This window comes from Mastigoproctus giganteus, chromosome 8 (assembly GCF_048544385.1).
Source record: "Mastigoproctus giganteus isolate SK-2022 chromosome 8, ASM4854438v1, whole genome shotgun sequence".
NCBI classification, from domain to species: domain Eukaryota; kingdom Metazoa; phylum Arthropoda; class Arachnida; order Uropygi; family Thelyphonidae; genus Mastigoproctus; species Mastigoproctus giganteus.
Window position 1 is genome coordinate 201,385,723 of NC_143582.1, and position 24,646 is coordinate 201,410,368.

Consider the following 24,646-nt stretch of genomic DNA (forward strand, 5'->3'; position numbering starts at 1 on the left):
TCTCCTAGATTTGTACAATCAGTTAATAGCCTTAATTGAATCTCCTAGACTTGTACATTCTATTAATAGACTAATAGATTCTACTAGACTCGTACAATCGAGACTAGATTCTCCTTGACTTTGTACGAGCTATTAATAGATTCTCCTAGGTTTATATTGTACAGTCCAGACTAGATTGTACAATATATTAATGGAATTAAGATACTATACTAAACTTGTACATTCTAGACTAGATTGTACAATCTATTAATAGACTTAATAGATTGTTCAGACATAATGTATAATGACGATTGTACAATCTATTAATAGACTTAATAGATTATACGGACATAGTAGACTTAAAAGATTATACGGACATAGTAGACTTAAAAGATTATACGGACATAGTAGACTTAACAGATTATACTAGACTTGTATAATCCGTTAATAGACTTAATAGATTGTACTAGACTTGTAGAATCTATTAATGGATTTAATAGATTCTCCTAGATTTGTATATTCAGTTAATAGCCTTAATTGAATCTCCTAGACCTGTGCAATCTATTAATAGACTTAATTAATAGCCTTAATAGATTCTACTAGACCTGTACAATCTATATTAGGTTGTACAATCTATTAATAGACTTACTAGTACAATCTATTAATAAACTTAATAGATTGTACTAGACTAGTGCAATATATTAAAAGACAATAGATTCTACTAGACTTCTACAATCTAGACTAAGTTATACAATTCATTAATAAACTTAAATGATTATACAGATATAATTCATAATGACGATTGCACAATCTATTAATAGACTTAATACATTCTACTAGACTTATGTAATGTAGACTAGACTTGTACAATTTATTAAAAGCCAATAGATTATACTAGACTTATACAATCTATTAATAGACTTAATAGATTATACTAGACTTGTACAATCTAGACTGGATTGTACATTCTATTGATAGACTTAACAGATTGTATAGACATGATGACGCACTTATACAGACATAATAGATGAGATCTCTTATAACCTTAATCGATGCGCTTTCCTCACTGCTCACTTTCCCCGGAAGGATGCATGGTTCCCCACCCCCCTCCCCGCCGGGAACATCGGGTTTTTCGTTCACCAAACATCGAACCGACAGTAGAGTACACGCAGTTTACAGACGTAATATACTGACGCCTCATAGCCTTATTACTGTATTTTATTAAAATGGCATTTAAAAAATGCACGCGCACTAACACAATAGAGAGCACGTTACAAACGAAGTAATAAATATTAATCGCAAAAAGGAGAAGCCCCCACCCTCACAAACTTCTGGATGCTGAGGGTCTCCGGTAGGATCAAGACTGTCCTGACTAAAGTTGTTGAAAAAAATGCGCGAACACAAATAGCTTGGCTTAGTCGTTGTGTACTGTTCTCTTCACATACATTACGCCGAATATGCAGACTTTCAGATAATCAGTTTTTGAATTTCAGTATTTAGTCGATAATCCTATGGCATGTTTGAACAATCTGTGGTACAGATGGTGCAATAGCGGCCACTTGTGATTTCACAACTGAGAATTCTCGTTTTCTTTCTATTTTGTGAACTCCAGAGGAGTATAGGAGGATCCAAGAATCTCTATAGGAACAAGATAGAGAGAATACAGAAATAGTACGCATATTTAACAGTCACGGTGTCGAACTCTGGTTACTCAAAGCACGTGTACTTATGTACCCTCGAGTTTGATCACTCGGCTACGATAACATTTGATCATTGGTAGTATCGGTTGTTATCAATACTAAATAAACACAGATCAGTGATAAATACAAAAATAGTATTTCCTTTTATTTTTTTCAGCGTTACTGTGCCAATACACTAACGCAATGAAGTAAAATCCACCAACAGTCTAGGACCACATGAAAAAACAATTATAAGAAAATATAAGGGATGTATCAGGGTTGTCGAAAGCAGTAAAGTACAAAACTTAACTTGTCTTTACAGTAGGTCAAGGAGTATTGTAAACAAATGACAAGAATTGAGCTTTCGATCGAGTCAAGTAATGTGGCTGGGCTTAGTGAGACTTAACACCACTCAGAGAAACGAGACGAAGAATTTCTTCTGATTATGGGCGACTTCGACCTACTTCTTACAGACTGGAATAAGTGGACCGGAAATACGCTATACGGTAACGGTTTTTTAAGCAGATTGGATGATTGCTACTGAACCAGCAAGTCCGTGAGAACACAAGGTGCTCGAATATCTTACATCTGGTTCTCACTAAGGAGCCTAACTGTATCAAAAACTTGACAGCGGAGGAACCATTAACAGGTAGTAAGTATCTACAATATATTAAAATGGGTTGTACCTAAATAAACCTCTGTATCGAAACCACAAGCCAATTCGTACCAGTGCCCAATTTCCATAAACGTATGGTGCCCAGTTGGATGACTGGTGAAGTTAACGGTTCAATTTTAAGCAAAAGAAGAAAGCGTGGAATAGTTAAAGACAGCCCGTGATTCGAATTGTACGAATATTAATTGGGCGAAAGCTGATTGTGAGAAAACACTAACAAAGAGAGCTAAAATGGAGATAGGCAATTCTCTCGTTTGTAAATACAAAAAAAAAAAAAAAAAAAAAAAAAAGAAATTGCAAATTGTAAATCAAATAGGCCCCATTGCAGTGGAAGGTCCATAGAAAACCCAGCAGATATGACAGATGAGTTTAATAGATACTTTTAATCGATATTTGGAGTCGAAACCAAGCTCGAATCTCTGGGGAATGTTAAGGAGTCAGATTGCTGAAAAAATAAGTGATATAATGATCTCAGAGAAGTGTTGTCATAAATGGAGCATTCATCAGAATTGACGGGTATAACAAGTGCGCGTCCCTCAGGACTCGGTGTTAGGTCTCCTCCTATTTCATATTTTCATAAATGGCATTGATTACGGTATCCAAGGGAAGTTCATAGTTGGCCTTTGATTTGAAGTTAGGACTTGTCGTTAATATTCTTCAAAAATATTTGGATCGGTTGCAGGTATGGCCTTCAAAATGGCAACCGAGTTTAATGCTTCTAAATATGAGGTCGTATATTTGGGATACAAAAATCCTTCCATATAATTTTATGCCAAAAAAAAAAAAGGAATAAAGTTAGATGTTACGATTCAGCCTAACAGGATATTTTGCTTCGCCTTGTAAAGGGAGAAGGATTCCATTAATCCCCTTTACAAGGCGATGTTCAGACTGCATTTGGAGTATTGTATTCAAGTCTGGAAACGGCATCTAAATAAAAGACACAGACGCATAAGGGGAGATTTGATTGAGGGGAATAGGGCACCGAAGGGATTGAGTAAAATGAATGAGGAAGGCTTTCCATTAAATATATATTTTATTTGGGCTATGCATAAAGTCCGCTTCCTCGAGTCATTTGACCTAATAGTAAAACTAACAGCCCTTTATATCCAGTCACCACTGAAATGGCGTACACAATTTCCTATCGCGATTAGTCGCGAAAGACTTCCATAATAAAAATAATCGTATATAAGCAATAAATAATATCAAGGATGTAAAGTAAAGCCTCCTTGTAGTATACCAAAAGGAAGGCCACTGTTGTGAAGCTTTTTTTGTTTATCCGTTAGTAGTTTAATTCCGATTTGTTTGTCTGGTTTGCTAGAGATGTCAGTGTAAGTCACTCGGTGCATGTTTTGGTAAGCATAAATTATGGAAGTGGATAGCCTTGGCACTAAAGTAACCGACTTAGCCAGGATGTGACGGGGGATGACACCTCTACATATGTGTATGTGTCATATCCCGGATCCATCCAAAAAGCATCCTGGCCATTAGAAGTCGTAGCCGAAGTTTGTTGCCGGGATATTCATTGACAAAGTCATCATCCTTCCTTTGTTAACATCCTGTATCGGACACTGCAGGGGACACTCGAATACACGCTGTATAACGTACGATGCACGTGCACTTCATGCAGCCGAGTATCTACCGAGGCCATATTGAGCTGACAATCTCCTTTTGCGCTTTAAATTTCACCAGAACGTCGCATTTATGCGATTAATTAACGAAGACAGATTTATTTATTGTAGCAAATGAATTGACTTATAATCGATCGAATGAAGGGTTTAGAAAATAAAAATATCCGATTGGATTTAAAAAAAGTTTAATAAATTTCCTCGATTTTTTTTTATGCATTTTTAATTTAGCGGAAGTTAAAAAGAAAATCTGATTAGGTTTAGTATTTGTATCATGACTAATCGATATCCTGCAGCTGTAGGATATCTTTAATACTTAAACGAAACTGAAGGGAGGTGGAGGGGGGGAGAAATAAATGTCCGCATCGTAAAAATCCACCGTCCGGAGTGACTTGGAGGCAGGTTGAGCAGATTAGGAGGTTGGCAAAAGCCTGCAGCTGCTCAGCTGCGATAATGGTCATGAAAAATGTAAAAGCGGAGAGGATTCGTGGAGGGGTAGCCGGGCTAATGACACCGCGTCCAAGTGAGAGTGTTAGAGTGAAAAAGAGGAGAGAAATAATCCTCTAAACTTATTGAAACACTCCTTCACTCTGTCACAGATACATGCCCATAAATATCTCGATTTCTTTGAAGAATAACATCCCACCCCACTACACAAAAAACTACTAATAGTTTCGTCAGTAGGAAAAGTGAGTTGTGAACCACTTTTGATGAGGGGAGTTTCGTGCTGCCAAGAACGAGGAGATAACTTCACTAATAGCCAATTAAACACTCATATTATGATAATTATTCTACCGGTTGTTTAATTACTTAATAGTTGCACGATCGTAGTAACAAGATTTATTGAGATAAAAAGGAATAAAGTAAAATAAAAGAGAGAAATTTAGAGACTCATTTTAATGAGACAAGTACAAAGTTATTTTTAAATAAATACTTTGAACAGGCTTGCGTAACACCCGCATGACTAAGGTTGAAAGTTTAAAGATATCTTGGTCGATGTCACATTGAATTATACGATTGTGTTTTGTGGTAAAGGTCATTATTTCGAAAAAAGAAAAGAAAAGCCAATTAAAGATGGTTTAAGGGACAAACGAGATCAGTCAGCTTTCAACTAGAAAGGGTCTAATGCGCTCCTCTTGTTATCGATAAGTTTCGAACCCGAATCATTTGTTTATAGATTTAATATCGTGGTCGTGTTCCTACATATTTTGATTTTTTGCTTACAGATGTTGAGCTTTTATCGTAAACTGTTTTCTGGATCTTTTTTTAACACAAGAACCTCTTTGAAGAGAGGTTATTTTTAGGCTTAAAGTCTTTGGAAATAAGAAGTTGACATAAACACGTACGGAAAGTTAAAAATTGCTTTTTTAGTTTCGGTTTTAATATACATCTACCGGATATCCTACACCTGGCATTTGAGAAATCACCTGCGTCATTTTCCTCTTCAGTAACTCTTCTAGACTGTTTCCTTACTTCTTTCCGAGAAATTGCGCGAAGAAAGAAAAAGTTTAGCAGATGGGATAGCCGGAAGGGCACAGATGATCACGTACACCCCGAGTTAAACAAGTGCGTGGAAAAAAGATATTTTATACGTGAAAAGAAAGAAAGAGAGAGAGAGAGAGAGAGAAAAAAAAACAAACTAACATTGCATTCTCAACATAAAACGTACACGCACATGTGGAAAAAAAAAAAATCCTTTCTGAAATGAAACGGCAGCTGATTTGGATAACCAAAAAATTAAGAAGGGATACGTTTCTACTGTAAGAGAACTACATCAGTACCTTGCAGTGATAAGTTTTTTTGTGAGAATAGATTTACATATATATTGCTCATTAATTTCAGCATGTTTTGCGAGTTCAACCTTCCACCATGTTTGCAGTTTATTCATAATATGATGTAAAGAAACATTTCTTAACAAATTGCGCTCGTGGGTAGCACAGTTGGTAGGATCACCATTCTACCCACACTGGATGGAAAAGACCCGAGTTTGAATCCCCCACTTAATTTGAGAGGAATTTTTATGAGTCTTTTTCACAACGTGGCTGAGTTAGTCGGTCTCAGGAGAGGGTGGCATGGTTTTTTCTTCCGGAAACTCGGATTTTTCGAACAGCAAACAGAAAATCGACCACAGAATCCACAATTCACAGACAGTATACACGGAGAAATATGGCCTTAGGCGCTGATGTTCCTAAAACCCTACAACAACAACTTAGCTATATTCAAGAAATTATAAAATATCGCTGGTATTTTTAACAATTTGAATATCAACTTTTCATATTTAGCTTCGTTTTTGACACCCACTGCAACCATTGCCGAGAACTGCACGTAAAATAACTTTCCAGGTCAAAGGGACAATATAAAATCGTAAAAGAGAAGTAAAATTAACGGTTATTACCATAAAAATGATATAAAATGTTTGAGTAAGTTGTAATAAGTTAAAATAACTCTTTCAGAGGTCTGAATGACAACAATATTGTCAGAAACGAATAGGTATGAATAAATCATATATATATATATAATAACTGTGTTAATGATCTTGTATTAGTGGTTTGCTGTCAATTTGCGCCAGAGGTGATTGGTATTGTGTTTATAAGTTATAAGTTACGTGAACTTTGTGGTTGATTTGTCTGTGTTGCTGATGAGAAAGCCGAATTCCTGGAAGAGAGAATGAATCGTGCAACCCTTTAACAGACCGGCTAACTTGGCCACGGTGTTGTAAAGACCCTTTGTCCTCTCTATAGGGTTTAGATCTCAGTTTGTAATGACCGTACTAACCGCTAGGAAGACTGGGATCGTTAGATCAGTACAAGACATGAATACTATTCCCCCCCCCCCCCCCGCAACAGTGATACTAGCCATTATGCTTCTTGACATACAGTCAAAAAGGTGCTGATATCATACGAATATCTCTCAATGCCTGCGTATTCCCTTAAAACCATTTCTTTTTGGATTGCTTGAGACATGGTTCTAAGTTGCTGTTGCATTGTCTGGAACAAGACAAAATGGCAGTAAACGTAGACAAAGAGAAGACATACATATGATAGGAGAAAAGTTCAGGGCACCTAGCAGGGAAGAGACGCATAGAAACGGTACAGAAATTGTCTGAAAAAATTAGGGATATAGCGTCGAGGATTGGTCTGTTGGAACAGAGGGACATTTTGGAGAAATGGCAAAATGACATTTTGAGTAGTTTTGTTAAAACTGAACTCGGACTTGTCTTATTATTCGGTCTTTATTCCCAGATGTTAATTTGGTTGCTCCAGCATATGACGTGACGTCTGTGGGTGTGTTGTGCTGTCCAGTACACTCACAGGACCTCGTGCAATATCAACAATTATCCAGGTATACCATCGCAGCTTCACGAATTCTGACTATGCCAACCTGTTCAAACACCTGGAGGGTCTCATAGGAAAACCCCACATACGCAAAATGCTTTTGAACATCCCTATTTGAAGTGTTGAACTAGAGGCGAAATTTCCCATTTTCAGTAACTTGTCTTCCCTTAACCGACTGAATATACGAGCAGGTTATCGTAACGAATCAGCATTTTGTTCATGGATATTTGGTCTTGGATATGATTACAAGATGTTCACGAAGTATACAGTAGAAGTCAACACGAACGGGGAAGGGCATTATAATCGTTAATATTGAAAACCGATAGGAGTAATCTATATTCATAAGACTGTGACTACTTAATATATGTCCAGAAACAAAGTGGAATGATTTCTCTAATGTTATCACGATGTTGTTGTATTTGGAAGTACTGTATAGGAAAAACAAATGCAGTTTCTTATCTAAAAGGTGTTATATGTTGAACAGCTGAAAATAACCATCTAGGACTACTCAGAAACAACTGACTGAAATAGAGTAAAAAAAAACTTTAGAGACGTATGATGTTACCTTCCACAATTTATTTTAGTCTTTATCTTGATCCTGTGAACGTGAATTTTTTTATTTTTAACAGGCGATTAATTTTGCTTTTCGGTTCTACGAGTGGATTGTGATTCTATTACGCTTTTGATCTGTTAGACCTAACGAAAGGCGCCACAGTCCGTCTTAGGTCATAAATTTTACAAAGGGCAGGGCTCGTGAAAAACATCCAATGTCCCAAGCTGGTAAATCTGTATTCTATTACGAAACATGCTAAGGAGGACATGCAGGGGCCATAATTTTGGTACTGCTGTAAGATACTTATATTTAAATACTTAGTGCTAAATCAAGGACATCTTTATTTTTATGTTTTTGTTCCTAATTAAGTATTTGAACACGCATTTTTTGATTATCTGAAATGATTTATAAGTGGGTTGTATTTTCAGTTCTTAGCCCCTGATCTTTGCTTAGCTGCTGTGCAAATTTATATCTAGTGTAACTTTTGATATTTGATGCATATTGCAAATGTATTCCTAAATAAATGTGATTTTAACATAAATTATTATTTATTAATGCATCAGTTTGGTATGCATAACATCGGTTGTAAATTAATATGTAAATTCAAGATTAAATTTCGTATAATTTTATTATATAACTGCACTTTGTATCTGTAAAGGAACTATCTTACTTTAAACTTCTTTTACGTTGCCTAAAAAATAACGATTGTAAAAATAGATAGTTGCATACCCTCCGAGGTGTTGAGAGGACAAAATCCTTGTTTAGAAATAAATAAATAAATTAATTAAATAAAATAAACTGATTCATACTGTTGAAAATGTGGAAATTTTAAAAATATCCCTAAAAATTAATGAAATTTTTTTATAAATTAAGAAAAGTCCTGCTGTAAATCAATTGACTTTAATAAATAAATAAATAATAAAATTTGAAAAGATGCAACATTCGAATACTTTGTTTCCAGATTTACTTGTTAAAGAAATAAAGTTGTAAAATTGCGCATCTTTAAGATGAAATATAGCTACTGATTTTGAATTTACAAACAGAAATCTAAAACAAAAACAGTAATAGATTCCAAAATCAGGAAATAGTTAACTAGTTGTTGAAATATGTTTTTGTTTCATTGTTTTTCCTAAATAGAAACACAGATTACGAGAAAAGCTCTTCAAAGAAACGAAAACAAGAAATGAAAGTAAAATAAACTTTCGTATAAATGATTCAGATACAACAAATTAGTTTATGCTAATTAAACAGGTTTCTTGTTGTTAAAATACAATTTAATTCACATTTAACCTGTTCTCATGCGATGCATAATCAAAGACAAGATAATGGCCAGGAAAAATAAAAGAATTAAAGGCGTTAAAGAATTTAAAGCTCGCGAAATATATATTTAAACAATCTATATTTTCTATAATATAAAAATTTCATTAAATAAGAAATTAAATGAGAAATTCTTTATAAAACAAGAAAAGTTAAACCGTTAAGATTTTATTGGTGGATCGCGAGCATGCGCAGTACGTGCATTCTAGAACCACTTCCGTTAGTTTTTATTGAACTTCCGATTATGAAAATTTATAAAAAGAAACAATTTTCTTTAATGATATATAATTATAAAATGATATAATATATAATATATAATTATAAAATGATATAATATACGTGGTTATACAAGAACTGCAAGAACTTTAAGCTACAATGATTGTAACTTAAAAAAAACATTGAAAATATGATAATTTCGAAAATGAGCCACACGAACGGTTCCTTCATTATTCCCACTTAAAAAATAAAAAGGGTATGGGGGTATATACCCCTATCACTGGAATGTTGTTGGACAACACTTATAGCAGGGATGAAAAGCAATAATTCGAAAAATGTTCCACATTAACAGTTCATTGGCCTGATCAGTCCAAACTGTTTGTACTGTATTGTACCTTGGGGAGAAAAAGGGGATGGGCCTCAGTATTCTGAGGTTCCCGTTGTTGGTAATGGCATCAGTCCAATGTCACACTTTTCTGATTTTCAAGCGAGGGTATATGAGGGACACTCTAAAGGGTATGTAGGGTGTATCCCCTACCTCGAAGGGTACAGTCATACTTTCAGTTTTAGTATACCAATATTTATTTTTACTTTCAGCTTTTCTTTGTATCTGAGTTACCCAACATCTCTCAGAAAGCCAGTTCGGATTCAGTAGTAAAAGCTCTCACACATGCTGAAACAATGTGTATTCCAAGCTGTAAAGAAGCCCGATAGCTACAGAATTGTTTTTCCGAGAATCTTGTTCGACTCGTTTTGGGGGCGTTGCTGCCCCATTTATTTTTGCTGTTGGTAAACACGCAGGGGTCATTCGAAATGTCCCCACCCAAAGCTGATGAATGCAGGGTGTCAACCCTTTTCGCATAGCTAGTGGTGCGATTCCATTTGCATTAATTTTCTCTTTTGCACAGACAAACACATTGTTCTAATGCCATTACCAACAACGGGGATCGCAGAATACTGAGGCCCACCCCCTTTTCCTCCCCAAGGTCTTTATACAGTACAAATGCCTAAAACAGCCTTGGACTGATCAGTCCAATGTCACACCCCATTGCTGGGACAACAACATTTTCAGTACACACCTGCCGCACTTAATAAACAAAACATTGATCTGTTCCTGAAAAAAGAAAAAATTAATTAAATATTAAAAGACTGTTGCTCATTATTCTCCATAACATTCACCATTCTAATACAAGCCCTGGGGGTAGCACAGTTGGCGCTGTCCTCCCAACACCGGGTGGAAAAGACCCGAGTCGAGTTCTGTTTATGAGGTGAGGAACTTTTATGGCTTTTTTCATAACAAGGCTGTGTTAGTTGGTCTCAGGCGAGAGTAGCGTGGTTTTTTTCTCCCAAAAACCAGGGTTTTTCATCCAGCAAACAGAAAATCGACAGAGTTTGTCAAATTACTTAAATTTAATTATTATTATGTTGTTCCGTATTTATTTTTTGACTGCAAGGAGCAAACAGGTTGGCAACAGCTGGAGAAAATGTTTCGAACGCCTTGAGAAAAGCGCATTCAGCCTTTCGTCTCGGTTCGTTTGGAATGACGAGTAATGCATGAGTTAAGAAATGTTACCGTAGAGAAAAGGCAGAAATGAAAGGAAGTGAAGGAGTGGCGTAACGTTATGCTTCACTGGTGTGCAACGACATTGCTGAAAGTTTTGAGGACAAAAGTGTCTGCTATCTTCTTGTCTTCTATTAAGAACAAATAATCGCTATAATTGTTACCTGTTTTCTGACCTTTCTTTCAGGCAACATTCTTCGCATAAACTGAGCGTGGAATCAGCGCGCTACATCGTCAGCGAACGCCATGTTTGAGAAGAACAGAAAGTACCATTCTTTTTTTTTCTTTTCTGATGTTAGCGTATATGCTTAAAGAGCTTATTGTCTTCGCCATGTCCGTCCGCACGATATAACTCGACTCCTATTGAATAATTTTTTTACATAATTTTATATTTTAATCTTTTAGAAAGATTTGTCGATCTATCCGATATTTTATTAAAATCGGACCAATAGAAATCCCACAATTATTATTTATTTGTCCGTCCGTCTGCATGCAATAACTCGGCACTTACTGGATGGATTTCCATAAGATTTTAAATTTGGCTCTTTTATAACGATCAGTTGAACCTTCCCAAATTTCATCAAAATCCGATCAATAGAAATCAAACAAATTATTTATTTTTTAGGCGAGTTAGCGTGTATGTGTAATTAGGCTATTGTCTTCACCTTGTCTGTCTGTTCGTCCGCATGTCATAAGACCCTCGTGGGTAGCACAGTTGGTATTATCGCCAATACTCCACATCGGGTGGATAAGACCTAAATTCGAATCCCGATAATGATACGAGGAATTTTTATGGGACTTTTTCACAACGTGGCTGAGTTAATCAGTCTTAGGAGAGGGTAGCATGCTGCAGGCAGCGTGTTAGGAGTGATATTGGTATGTTGCTTTTCATTCTTTCCACAGCACGTGAATTATTGTTATAGGCATTGTTTCTGACCTTTCTCCGCAACAAGTCTAATCGTGACAAATCTGGATTGAGTGATGGCCGTATTCCTTTCGAGGGACAGCTCGCCCATAGATGTACATGAAGTGTAACTTGTTGCGCTACCTTGCTGAAACCACACTTTAATAATCTCCTCCTCAGTGTGGAGGAGATTGTTAAAGTGTAACAATCTCCATCCAGGACTTCCTGGGACTATGTCGATGTACCGCTGAGAGGTTATGGTTTGCGTGAAAAAAGTGAACTCAACAATTTTGAATTAGGACATTGCATACAATATCTTTACAAGGGGGAGCGAGTTTCATGTCCAACATCGGGATTTTTTCATAACCATAGACGAGCATTCTGGGAGTTTACGTTCTAAGTCAGACAGAACAAAGCCTCATCGGGGAACAAAATCCAGTTTGACATCTAAGGGTCTTCATTCACGTTTTTTTCCAGTAACCATCTACAGTAATGGTCTGAATTCGAATCGTATTAAAGGTGAGAAATTCTCTTTTTCTCTCAGTTTTTTTCCCTTTTTCTTCTTCTTCTTTTCTGCATGACTTCAAGTTATGAATTCTTCAGCACAGATGGTAAGTTTTTCATTAATGCGTTCATGTCTTAAAATGCTTGGATCCTAATCAAAAGTAACCCACCCCATCTGTCAACTTCAATCACGGATTTGTAGTTGTTTCCTGTTCGCCTCTGATTCGCAACACCAAGGTGTATTTATAATTGGAATCGATTCTTTTCGACCTTCAGTTCTTTAAATCTCTCTATCATATGTGGCCAAAGTTGTTCAGACCAATTTCTAGACTGACTGTTCATAAATTCTTGAAATTAGATCGGCCCAGAGAGATCCCTGTTGATACTTTCAACAAGCTCAAGCTGTTTGCATATCCTTTTGTAAATAGTTTTTTGAACATCGTATTGGTTAGAATGATTAAAGACTACACCTAGATCCTTATATTCAGAGAGACCAGGTATTCGAATGGTGCCCATCGTGCACTAGAACTGTGTTTTACGTAATGTTGTTAATCCAGATGGTCAGGTCCTCCAGTGACTTTCCAACAGTTGAACAACTGCGAATCAAGCGATCTGTAGATTTTTAGATCATAGCATAAGTTAATAGCTGTATGACAGGATTCATAAAAATTTCAGAAATGTCATTAAAGACGATGTAAAATAACAGTGGGTCCAGAGATGATCCTTGAGGGACATTCTACCATAGAGAGGAGTCGGTAAGATATTTTGTTTTTTTACAATCAGTGAGCAATCAATTTTACAATCAATAAATTAACGTAATTTATCAACCAGAGAGCGCATTTTCCCACAACACCAAAGTAAAGCTAAGAAGGTTAGAATTAATCCAAATGCTTTTTCCAATTCACTACGTGTAACGTTAGAGGGCATTTTAGAGATCAAACTCAAGCTTCATGAGATTTACCGGACCAGAACTGAGTAAAATTATGATAATCTTCAGAAAACGGAGTCTCGGAGATGAAGGCATTAAATTTATCAACGACTATCGACTCCAACGTCTTTTAAAAAGTATTGATTAAGCAAATTGGCAATTATAAAGCTGAATCAAAATTATTCTTTCTTATAAAATGGCACCACCAGAAAACTTGAAGCTTCGAGACCTCTTTACTATGTAGGTGAAGAGAAGTAGAATGTGATTTGTTGCTGAGAGCAGCATATGTTTCCTCAGGGAGTTCAATCAGGAGTTACACTAGGCCTAGATAGAGGAATATTGATCTTATACGAAAGAATATCGCGGTGATTTGAGAAGAAAGGAACACATCTAATTTATTTTAAAAAATGTGCATTGCCAAGTTAAAAAATATTTATTGAATTCTGTAATTATTGGGCCCTGAATCTGAGGGACTGTCTGCCGTTTTATGAAATTTATATAATATCCTGAAAATGGATTTCAATGTTTTCTTTAATCACGCTGTTTTGTTTAAAATACTTTTTGCAAAGTTCTGAAAATTTCAGGTAGCTGTTGTTGTTGTTGTTGTAGAGTTTTAGGAGCATCAGCGACTAAATCCATATTTTCCGTGTATATTGTTTGTAAATTGCGTGTGTTCTGTGGTCGATTTTCTAGATAAAAAACCCAAGTTTCCGAAGAGAGAACCATCCTTTCCTGAGACCGACTAACTCGGCCACGTTGTGAAAAAGGCCCTTAAAAGTTCCTCCCGTCATCGACAGAACTCAAACTCAAGTCTTTTCCACCCGGTGTGGGGAGGATGGCGATCCTATGAACTGTGCTATCCACGAGGGCTTGACAAACTGTATTTATTAAGATTTGTGTGAAGTAAGATAATAACAAATAGCTTAATTTAATATACAGGGTTGGAATGATGGAGCTCTGACCCACCTTTGATACAACAATTTTTACTCGAAATAATAATGGGATTGAAAAATGCCATAATAATAACCGTTATGAAAATATTTCACTTATATACTGAATAAAAAATTGCAATTTTTTTAAAAAGGAAGTGTGCACTACTAAGCTTTTAACAAAAGCGAGCCCTGTGTAAAAAAAAAAAAAAAAAAAATTGCTATCTGCTACTCTTTCGCACGTTGAGAGAAGGCTATCCGCATTCCAGGATATCATTGCCAATCTCCATTTGGCAATAATATCCTGGTTATTTGGGTACAGGAAATCATATTGCACGTTACGGCTTGACCTTTTCCCATCTTCGTGTTTGACTCTCGGCTAGCGAGAATTTATTAAAGCAGTCAATAGATTTTCTCCCACAATCTACAAACAGCGCTTTGTTGGTTAAGAATCCAATTTCGCTTTTGTTGGAAAACACCGAATTTGTTTTTTAAATACAGTCTATGATTCTGAACGTTTACAGTATAAATAAATTTATGCTTATACTCCCGAACAACCACATAGGGTAACGGGAGTTTACGTGATAAAGAGAATAGAAGAGCATCGCCGTATTTAGCAGTACTTTGGCTATAAATCTGGTCAACTCAAACGAGTGTACCACTACTCCCTAGCATTTGACCACTCGGCTACGGTGGCCTAATACCAGTAAATGAAAGTCGAGAGAGAGATGATGATATCTTCAGTACTGATTTTTGCTCGATTCCGATCTTAACAGAAGCGAAATCTATATTGAAACCACTATTAGAATATCACAATTGATGTTGTGAAGTCTAGTTGTCAGAATACAGAGAAAATGTCTCTTCATGAACTCATCTTTCTGCTTTCTGAAGTATTTTTCATTAGTTCTTTTAAGATTTCTTTGGTTTATCTTGTATATGTTGTGATAGTATAGTAGATTCAACACTTGTGGCTCCTTCTGGGTTTAAATATCGTCAGAGACTAGAGGAATTCTTGAAGTTTTTTCAGCCAGGGCTCCAGTTATTCAATTTTAGATGGAGGAAGTAAGATTTTCCTTGAGCTGTGGACAATATATCCTTTCTTATAGAGGGTAGCTGATATTTTGCTCCATTTCTCTTCCAAGGTAATCGTCAGCCTCTGCAGAGAAAAAGAGGGGAAACTTGGCAGTATCTTGACTATCCATTCTTCCAAAAAAATTCTTTAGGATAAGTGAGTGGGAACGTTATTATCGCAATAGCGTTCGTTATTCTAGAATTTTAACAACCGGTTCTACAAATCGGAGCAAACTGGCTAGGGAATACCATAGAACATGACCGTCAGAGTTATATACAGAGCAACTAACTTCTGCAACCCAAAACGTAGGCTCACACCATATCTCTCCCTCAAATTTTATTTTTTGGGACGATGCTCGCTTGCAAGCAGAATCCTCTGAGCATTCTCTAAATCTACATTAATGGTCTAATTTGAAATGTCAAATTCAGCCCTGTTAATACTTGGCTCTCCAATTTCACTGTTTGTAGAGATGACTGACAGAATAATATAACGACCCCTCTTTCATAAATTGCAGATCCTTCTCCGATCCCCTGAAAATTTTCATCTTGGAATATGTCTTTCATTCTTCCAAGATTATTTTAAAATAAACTACGTTCTACTGAAGTTATAACCCAAAATCCCAAGAAATGGTGATGTCACCAAAGATTGTTATTATGGTTAGTTAATCCATCTTTTCTTACCAACTCTAAAATACTCTAAAAAAAGGGGGACCGATTACACCCCAAGGTAAATATGCTCTTCAGACTCCAATTTTTTAAATTGAAAGAAATGATTAAGATAATTCTGTCATCAGCACGTTAGATCAAATTCGAAGTGGACATCGATGCTACCATCGAACTTGTTGATCAGTTGGCTTATGAAGACTACATTAAAAGGAGAAAAGCAGAGTAAAATAAAGAGAGAGGAAATCAGTAGTATAGAATTCGATGGGCAGCACTCGTGGACCTTAAATTTCTAGGAATCAACGCTCCATTAGCATTATAAAAGCCTTGACACACGATTATACTAAGCCAACTGAGAAGGCAGTTGATATCGTGCCATTTTTCCTTTTCTTTTTTATTCCTTTTATTCAGTTAGACGTTATCAGTGTGCAGCTCACTGATTGTCAACGGGGATATATTCGCTAAAACGGAAGTGCATCGTAGACGCGGTAGAAGTTTCATTGGAAATCTCTTATCGCTGTGCATAGTAGAGTACCATTACATGAGTTAGCGTTAATAATGGGAAATCCGAGAATGTAAACATTTACGACTTTCCGCGCTAAAGTGCAGAAAATTTTAAATATTACACGATCTAAACCCTTGTACATCTGTTCTCAGTTCAGCAGAGTTGAACTTTGAATTTTTGTACACGAGGTTCCAGATGAAGTAATTTTCCTGTATTGTTACCACCTTTCCAATCATCAAGTGCTGATCAAGTTTCAAAATGTATGCTCGTGCAAAAATTCAGCAATAAAATTGTTTGTTTGTGTGTGTGTGTGTGTGTGTTGGGGAGTGGGAGAGGATGCAGAATGCATCCTCTCTTCCATAATGAGACAATTATTTGAATTAGATACGATTATTGATTTTTATCCATCAGATTTTTTTGATTCTCTGTAACTTTGTGACCAGTTTTTTCAGCTCTTCACATGATAAATCAATAAGTGTCATTATACGATAGAGATTCGATAATTGGAGTTTCGCTAATCCGAGTTCCGTTTATGCGAAGTCATCCCATATTCATTTTGAAATTATGTAATAGGTCATAGTGTTTCAGCTTTTAAATAAACGGTAGATTAAAATCTTTCAATGGTGCCGTTTATTAGTAGTGCAATACCAAGTCAACGCATGGTAAGGGAGAAGTTCACTCTGACGTGGGCAGATATTTAATTGGGTTGTTTCAATCCTTTCCATCACAAAAATACTAGAGGACACTTTAAACAAAATTTAATATTTTGTTTATTCATTCAAAAAAGCATTCCTTATTCGAAGCATATTCCTTAGTTAAAGCATTAGTTGAAGCATAAAAGCATTCCTAAGTTAACGCATAAACTACTTACTAAAGTTAATAAATTATTATTCAAGGTAATCTTGCGAAGGATTCACACGTACAGAGTTGATCAACGGGTCCACCACACACGGGTTCAGTTCCCACGACAGCCAAGCGGGAATTTCCCATTTTTTTCCTTACCGGATTTAGTCGGTGGTAGGTTCCAGGAGGTTTTTCACTGCATTTTTTCCCCCACACCCCTTGTGCTCTTTCACATGCCTAATGCTGAGAAGGTATCGCCGTTATGCTAGGAGAATGACACCATTTTTTTTACCTGTTTTTATGAATTAATTAAAACGTAAGCTCATTGCCCATAAATAATTGAGTATTGAATTTATACCATTGATAGATCATCATTTACCATTACCATTGAGACATTAATAATAATGGAAATTATGACACAAAATCCTCGTGGTTTTCATGGATCTCTTTGAAGATATCTCGTATTTGAAATTACCTCCAGTCATCCTTTATTCTACAGTTTGCAGTTGCAAAAAACACATTTCAAAATTCCTAATAAAAATTATAGTGTTAATTCTATTCGTATCTGAAGTTTATTTGTATCTAATTTTAAATTGGGATAATTGCATCACTACACAATTGAACCATATTCTTTTAAAAGGTGAATTAGATGGTCTAATAGAAGAGGATTATTATATATCAGGGAAAATTAAGCTACTTGATCTGGATTTTTAAATAAAAACCCAACGTCCCTTTCCGGTTGGTTGTTGAAGGATTTTAGGGGCATCGGCAACTTAAGCCATATTTCGCCGTATATGTCTGTAAATTGCAAGTTCTCTGTAGTCGATCTGCTGGATGAAAAACCAAAGTTTCCAGCATTGAAAAACCATGCTATTTCTCCCCTGAGACCGAATAACTCGGCCACGATGTGAAAAAATACCTAGAAACCTCACATCATTGATGGGATCCAAACTCAGGTCTTTTCCATCCGATGTGGGGAGGACATTGATTAGCGTTTTCTTCCTACTGCAATATTTTTGGTTATACGATTATACCAGATTTCGTTGTTAATTTTTACATCTTAGGTGAAAACCTTTGTGTTTTCAATGGTTATAAGTCTTATTTTTCACTACTGCTCATTAATCACATTTCTGCATACCGAAAAAGATGGTAAACATTTGATGGGTAACCAGAACATAATGACTATTATTGTGAATGCATTTGAAATTTTACCTTGGTGACTTCGAAAGAAGTTACCATGGTATTAGAATATTTTAATAATGCATGGATTGAATGATGATTTACTTGTGAAACTGAGAACGTATATAAATGTGCTGTAAGATAAAGAAAAAATTTCTCGATGACAAATATAGCAATTACTCCTTAATTTGAATAATAATCTATTATAAAACCATTTTATATTTTTTGCATTTTCTCATTACGATGGATGTAGTGAAGATGCAATGTAAGAAATCTTAAAGATGCGCGAGAGGAGTGGAAAATATTTTAGTTTTTTTAATGGTGCTGTTTTTAAATGTGCTTCGGATGAATAACAAATACATATACTTCGATTTATTTATGAAAAATTCAGACGTTTATTTCGAAAGAAAAATTAAGAGAAGGAAAACTCCGTTATTTACTGTCGTGTTTTTCTATTTGTTTTTTCAATTTAAATTTAAAATATTTTCCTCCTAAATTCTTTTTCGTTTTGTAGGTTGTTTCTTTCGGACTTGAAAATTTTAACTGCGATTTCGGTCTGGCCCTCGTGGGTAACACAGTTGGTTAGAATCAGCGTCCTCCCACATCGGGTGGAAAACACCCGAGTTCGAGTTCTATCGAAGACGTGAGGAATTTTTATGGGTCTTTTTCACAACGTGGCTAAGTTAGTCGGTCTCAGACGAGAGTAGCGTGGTTTTTTCTCCCGGAAACTGGCATTTTTCATCCAGCAAACAGAAAATCGACCTTAGAACGCACGCAATTTACAAAAAGGTTCTAAAACCCTAATACAACAACAATTTCTGCTTGGTTCTCGGATGCATTATGAATATAGATGTTATTTTGGTATTTAAAAGGACAAAAATAAGACTTATGAGGTTATCTGAAGAACATAACGTATGTACTTGGAAGATTTTTGGTTGAACGTATTTCGTTGTAGAGAGATAAATCAACATAACTTTGATTTATGCTGATTAATCTCTCTTTCTCAGAACGAAAACATAAAACTACTTTAGTATAAAGTTTGTAGTTGGAAAAGCACTCCCTATTGATTTGCAGTTAATGAAAGTAATGTGCGTGGCTTGTTGGGTCTTAAGGTTAATTATTTAATTTATCTAAGAGGCTGCGTTTGGAATAATTTAGCAGGAGCCACAATGTCTGTACCATCTAATTCATTTGAATAGAACCAAACGTGGGATAATTAAGCAAAATTAATTCACAATAACATTGTGTATTAAATTAGATCTCTAATGCATCAGCAACGAACTGTATGATGGACAGGAAACGTCTCCATTTAAACTTAGACTACACCTACTATTCGATGCGCCACGAACTACGTAAGGATACTAAAAAAACAAAAATAAAATAAATAAATAAATTTAATAGGGTAGCAAATATAACTTTGATGTACTGCTCAGTCGCTGACATCTTAGGGTTACCATTAACGGAAATCCGAAAATAGAAATGCAAACATAGATTCTAGGAGACTCAGTCTTCCATTCCTTCAATGAACGAATGGAAAATATTTGTGATGTATTAATAATATATCGCTTAATGGCGGAAGACGCTGAAAATTAAAAAAAAAATGAGATGCAGGTTAGATTAACCTAATTTAACCTCATCTATGCCGCGTCCAACTAAAAGAACCCCTTCCTAATACGTGTATTGTTCGAAATTCTTTTAGAATAATTCTCAATCTTAAGATTGAGAATTCTGCTAATTTTTAATGGCAATTCAATCTATACAAAAATAGATTGAAACCGTGTTTAGATAATTGAGATGAATCATATGATTCTAAGAAAATTTCTTTATGTCGTTGGTTGGAATATTCGTCTTAACTATCAAAGCCCTCACACTATTTTTAAATAGCTCGAATTTGCCATTTTTTTGCCATAAAAAATGGAATAATTCTTGTTCCTAAGATCTACCATCTATAAATAGAAATTTCTTCAAAAAGACTGTTTTGTAATCGATCTGAATTTGTTACTGAATCAGTCAATACAAAATAGGAGTTAAAAGAAAGTAAAAGGTTATGCATTTAAACATAGACTGAGTGGCCACTTTATTAGATACACCTATTTAATAGCCAGTTGATCGTCCTTTAGCTCTCAGGATAGTCTGAATTCGTCGTTCGTGGCATGGACGCTTCCAGGTGTCGAGAGCAAGGCCATTGGAATGCTGGACGACTCAATTGCTTGTTATAGTCGAGGATCTCTAATCCGAAGAGCTCGTTCCACTTCATCCTGCAGGTGCTCAACTGCATTGAGGTTTGATGACTGGGAAGCCGTCGGAGTAGGCCGAATTCGGTCTCATGTTCCTGGAATCAGTTCTGTAAAAGTCTGGTCATGTGACATGGCGCATTATCCTCTTGGAAGAACCGATTAGCAGACACATACACTGCAGAAATGCTCCTGGTCGGAAACAATCTATAGATCACTTCTAGAATCCAAATATTTCGTCACCAATATCAAGAGGATCCATGGGCAGCACCACGAAACCACTTCCAACACCATTACACCTCCACAACCAGCCTGCATCATTGACACCTGGCAGGATGGGTCCATGATGTCAACGTAGCACCCATTCTTATGCTATCTTCATCCTATCCTGGTCAGACCAGACAACCATTTCCCAATCCTCCACTGTCCGGTGTTGGTGTGCATGAACCCGATGCAACCATACCTTATTTTCTGCTGACACGAATGAAACCTGGTTTGGTTGTCGACTGCAACACTTCACTCACGACAAGGTACAAGGAGTTGTGATTTCTGAGATTCCTCTTTGATTACCACTGGGTTATTATTTGACAGACAGTACTAGCCTCTATTATTAACAAGATTTTTCCGACCACAGAATCGCCTTCCATTGGACGTTATTTGAATGTTTGACCAATGTCGACACAGAGATTCTCATACGTGAAAATCCCAACAGGGTTGCATTTTCCGAGATACTCGTACAAAAGTAGGTGTAACTAATAAAGTGACTCAGCGTATTTTATAGCAAGCTTGAGGAAAGACGAAAACAAACGCTGTACTCTAATTGAAAACAAATAAGGAAGAACCGGAGCTTATATTCATTTAACGTTTCATAAATCGCGATGACATCTGATGTACACTTAGACTTTACTTTCTCGATACTCAGCTGGTGTAATTTAACACTTTCTTATTCTCATGCAGTGAGGAATATGATAAAATTCTCGTTCTTGTTTGGCGTAATAAAGAAAGGTGAACTGAACACTTCTTTATATTACACCAGCTGGGATTTGATCTCGCATATATGAATGTAAAAAAGTTAGGAACTTTCCAGTACGAAAAATAATATCGCCTAGATTTCTTGCCGAATGTCTCGATTCCGACTGCACGTTTTCTGAGACATTTGAATTGACAATTGAGACATTCGGCAAGCAGGAGGCTGGCAACAGCCTCTGAATGGTCTGGGGATGAGTTCTGGCAAGGTTCCCAAAACGTTACTTAATGTATAGCCATTTAGTTAACAGCTAAATAATCTATCTTAATATTCACGTGGTATAAGAGTTGCCATTATTGAGATTTAGATTCCATGGAAAACCACCACGTAACATCCTTCTTCAACTAGATTATAATATCGTCTTTCAATGGATGTAGGGTAATTTTGTAGAGAGGGATATAGAAATCAAGATTATAGAGTACCATAGGTTATAGAGTACCAAAGGTTCTTGAAATTAAACTCCTAAACCATCCAATCTGTAGATGAGTTTAGGATTGTGAAGATAGAAGAAGAAATAGTGGATATGGTACTGTTCATATCTCGAACTGATTTCAATAATAAGAAGGAAGGTGGTTCTAGAGAACAGGAACGATAAACGGAGGCTGGTTAGTTGATGTAATTGAATAAGAGTTGCAAAAAAAACGAAAAGAGAACACAATGGCAATTAAAACTACATATTATGAGTCGCATTACTGAAAATATAGTTGTATGGGGCGATGGGTAGAAGACATAAATATGGCACCCATTAGATTTCGTTGAGTGCTGTTAAAGAGGAGATGAATTAGCTAGGGTCAGGTTAAGAGAATAAATTGTTTGTTTAAACTATAAACACTAAATATGTTATCTTTTCCTTTTAGCTGATAAGTTATCTTTCTCTGTTTGCCAGGAATCTATCTCTACTTGTCTAAACAGGACAAACGGCGATACAAGTGAAATTCGAATTATAATTCCAAAGCTGACAGACTGTACGAACGTTAGCTAAAATTTAAAAACTTCATCTCAAGTTAGAAATATATACTTGGGTATTTAGCTGAGGACAATACAATCTTTAAGAGCTAAAATTTTGATTTAAAGTTTTTATTTTGATTTAAACGGAGATATACACCAAGATATGTTTCATTTTCTCGCTTTTGATTTAGATTGTCTGGTACGCATGCTCCTCAGGACTACTCGAACGAAATAAATCAATAACATTCAAGAGAATTGATTAGTGAAATTTTAAATCAATGGAAAATTGTTCAGCATATGTATTTTAATGATTCCTGTAAAACGTATTAATAAAATATTCAAATATAATAATTTACTTAGCTTTATATTTCTTTGTATTATTACGACTGCCTGGTACGCATGCTCCTCAGGACTACTCGCATTAAATAAATCAATATTATTCCAGCGAAATGGTACGCATGCTCCTCAGGACTACTCGAACGAAATAAATCAATAACATTCCAAAGAAATGGTTAGTGGAATTTTAAATCAATGGAAAATTATTCGGCGTATATATTTTAATGGTTATTATAAAATATATTAATAAAATATTCAAATATTCTAATAATTTACATAGTTTCTAACTTTATATTTTGTTTTTATGTAATGAACCACTAAGAATAATAAATCTCGATTACCAGTCAGTTGTGTCTGCCTTCGCGATCCTCGAGATGACATTCCATTACTACCAGACTCTCTATAATTCATCAATGTGGTTCCTTCGTCATCTTCAACGCTGGTACTCTGTATCCGCTCCTCAGCTTCCGAAGGAGACGCGCAAGGAGAAAAGCAACTGTCCGCGGACGGATGCGTCTCATTTACCGCATCGCTTGCGTCAGCTTCTCGAACGGCAACCTCGTCGAGCAGAGGATGTCGAAGACTCTTATCGTACTCGGCTTGCCAGTCGTAGCGACCTTCGAGAGGCATTTCTTTCTTGAAATCAAAATTCCATCTTTTGGCATCTCTGTCGTCCAACGCGTTCATCTCCTGATGGACGAATCGCCTATTTAAATCGTGATCGACAGGTCCGAACAGCGAGCGACGTACGCGAGATAGATTGAGGGACGTGTTGGACATTTGAGTGAGGCCCGGCCACGAGCAGGCGACACCACTCGTACTCATGATGCTGATGATAGTGCGGGGGTGTCGGACACTTTACGGGCAGCTCCGTATCGGGATAAATTCGGTGGATCAGTTATACTCCGGAAAGTCGGACGTAAAAGTAAACAAATTGCCACGCCGCATCAGCTCTCCGAGGCCACAGGTGTGTCGTACACGTTTCACCTTCTGGCAGTTCACAGTGGATACACTAGCGGAAGGGGAGGTACGTCACCGTCACGTGATCGCGTCGGAGGTCCCCCATTGGTCGACTGCGATGCCTAACTCCGTGCACCGAGTTCTTTGCCTTGTTACTGACCTCTCGCTTGGCGTACACTCACCACTCGATGTATTCTGTTAGCTGCAGAGATGGCGTCATGAACACATTTGCAATTAGGGGTGTTTCGGCGCACAGCTCTTCACTTTTAATTATACTCCCCTTTAAAGAAGTTTAGCGCAGCCTCGGACGCAGACTTACATAAAGGTGGCACTATTGTTGCAATATTTTTTCGTCTGCTTTTTTAATTTCGTTTTTTTTCTTTTTCTTTTTTTTATCTCGCCCCTTTTTGGTAAGGGCTATGGGAGGGGGGGTTGCGACAATCAAGCTAAATGCGACTGTAACCCGATTCCTGCTCTTTCTTGAACAAGTACGATGTTGTAAACATTGAAATTTCGGTTGGGGGGTTTCTGTAAGGAAGAAACTTGTTGTTGTAAGATGAGTCACCTTTCGCTGTCTTCAAGGGCGAACTGAACATTGATAAATTACGTTAATGGCTGCATCAGCGTTTGCAACATGCTCTTGGAGAAAGAAGTACGTTGTAGCAGCTGATCGATAC

General features: G+C 36.4%; 1 protein-coding gene across 1 annotated transcript in view; it reads right to left on the reverse strand.

Moving 5' to 3' along the window:
- The window catches only part of LOC150082180 (cyclin-dependent kinase inhibitor 1-like), a 43,310-nt gene extending 19,319 nt beyond the window's left edge, over nucleotides 1-23,991 (reverse strand). The window contains exon 1 of the mRNA XM_090380032.1: nucleotides 23,351-23,991. Within this exon, the coding sequence (XP_090236158.1) occupies nucleotides 23,351-23,834 (484 nt within the window). The 5' untranslated portion in view covers nucleotides 23,835-23,991. The remainder of the gene's footprint in view (nucleotides 1-23,350) is intronic.
- Nucleotides 23,992-24,646: the final 655 nt, after the last annotated feature.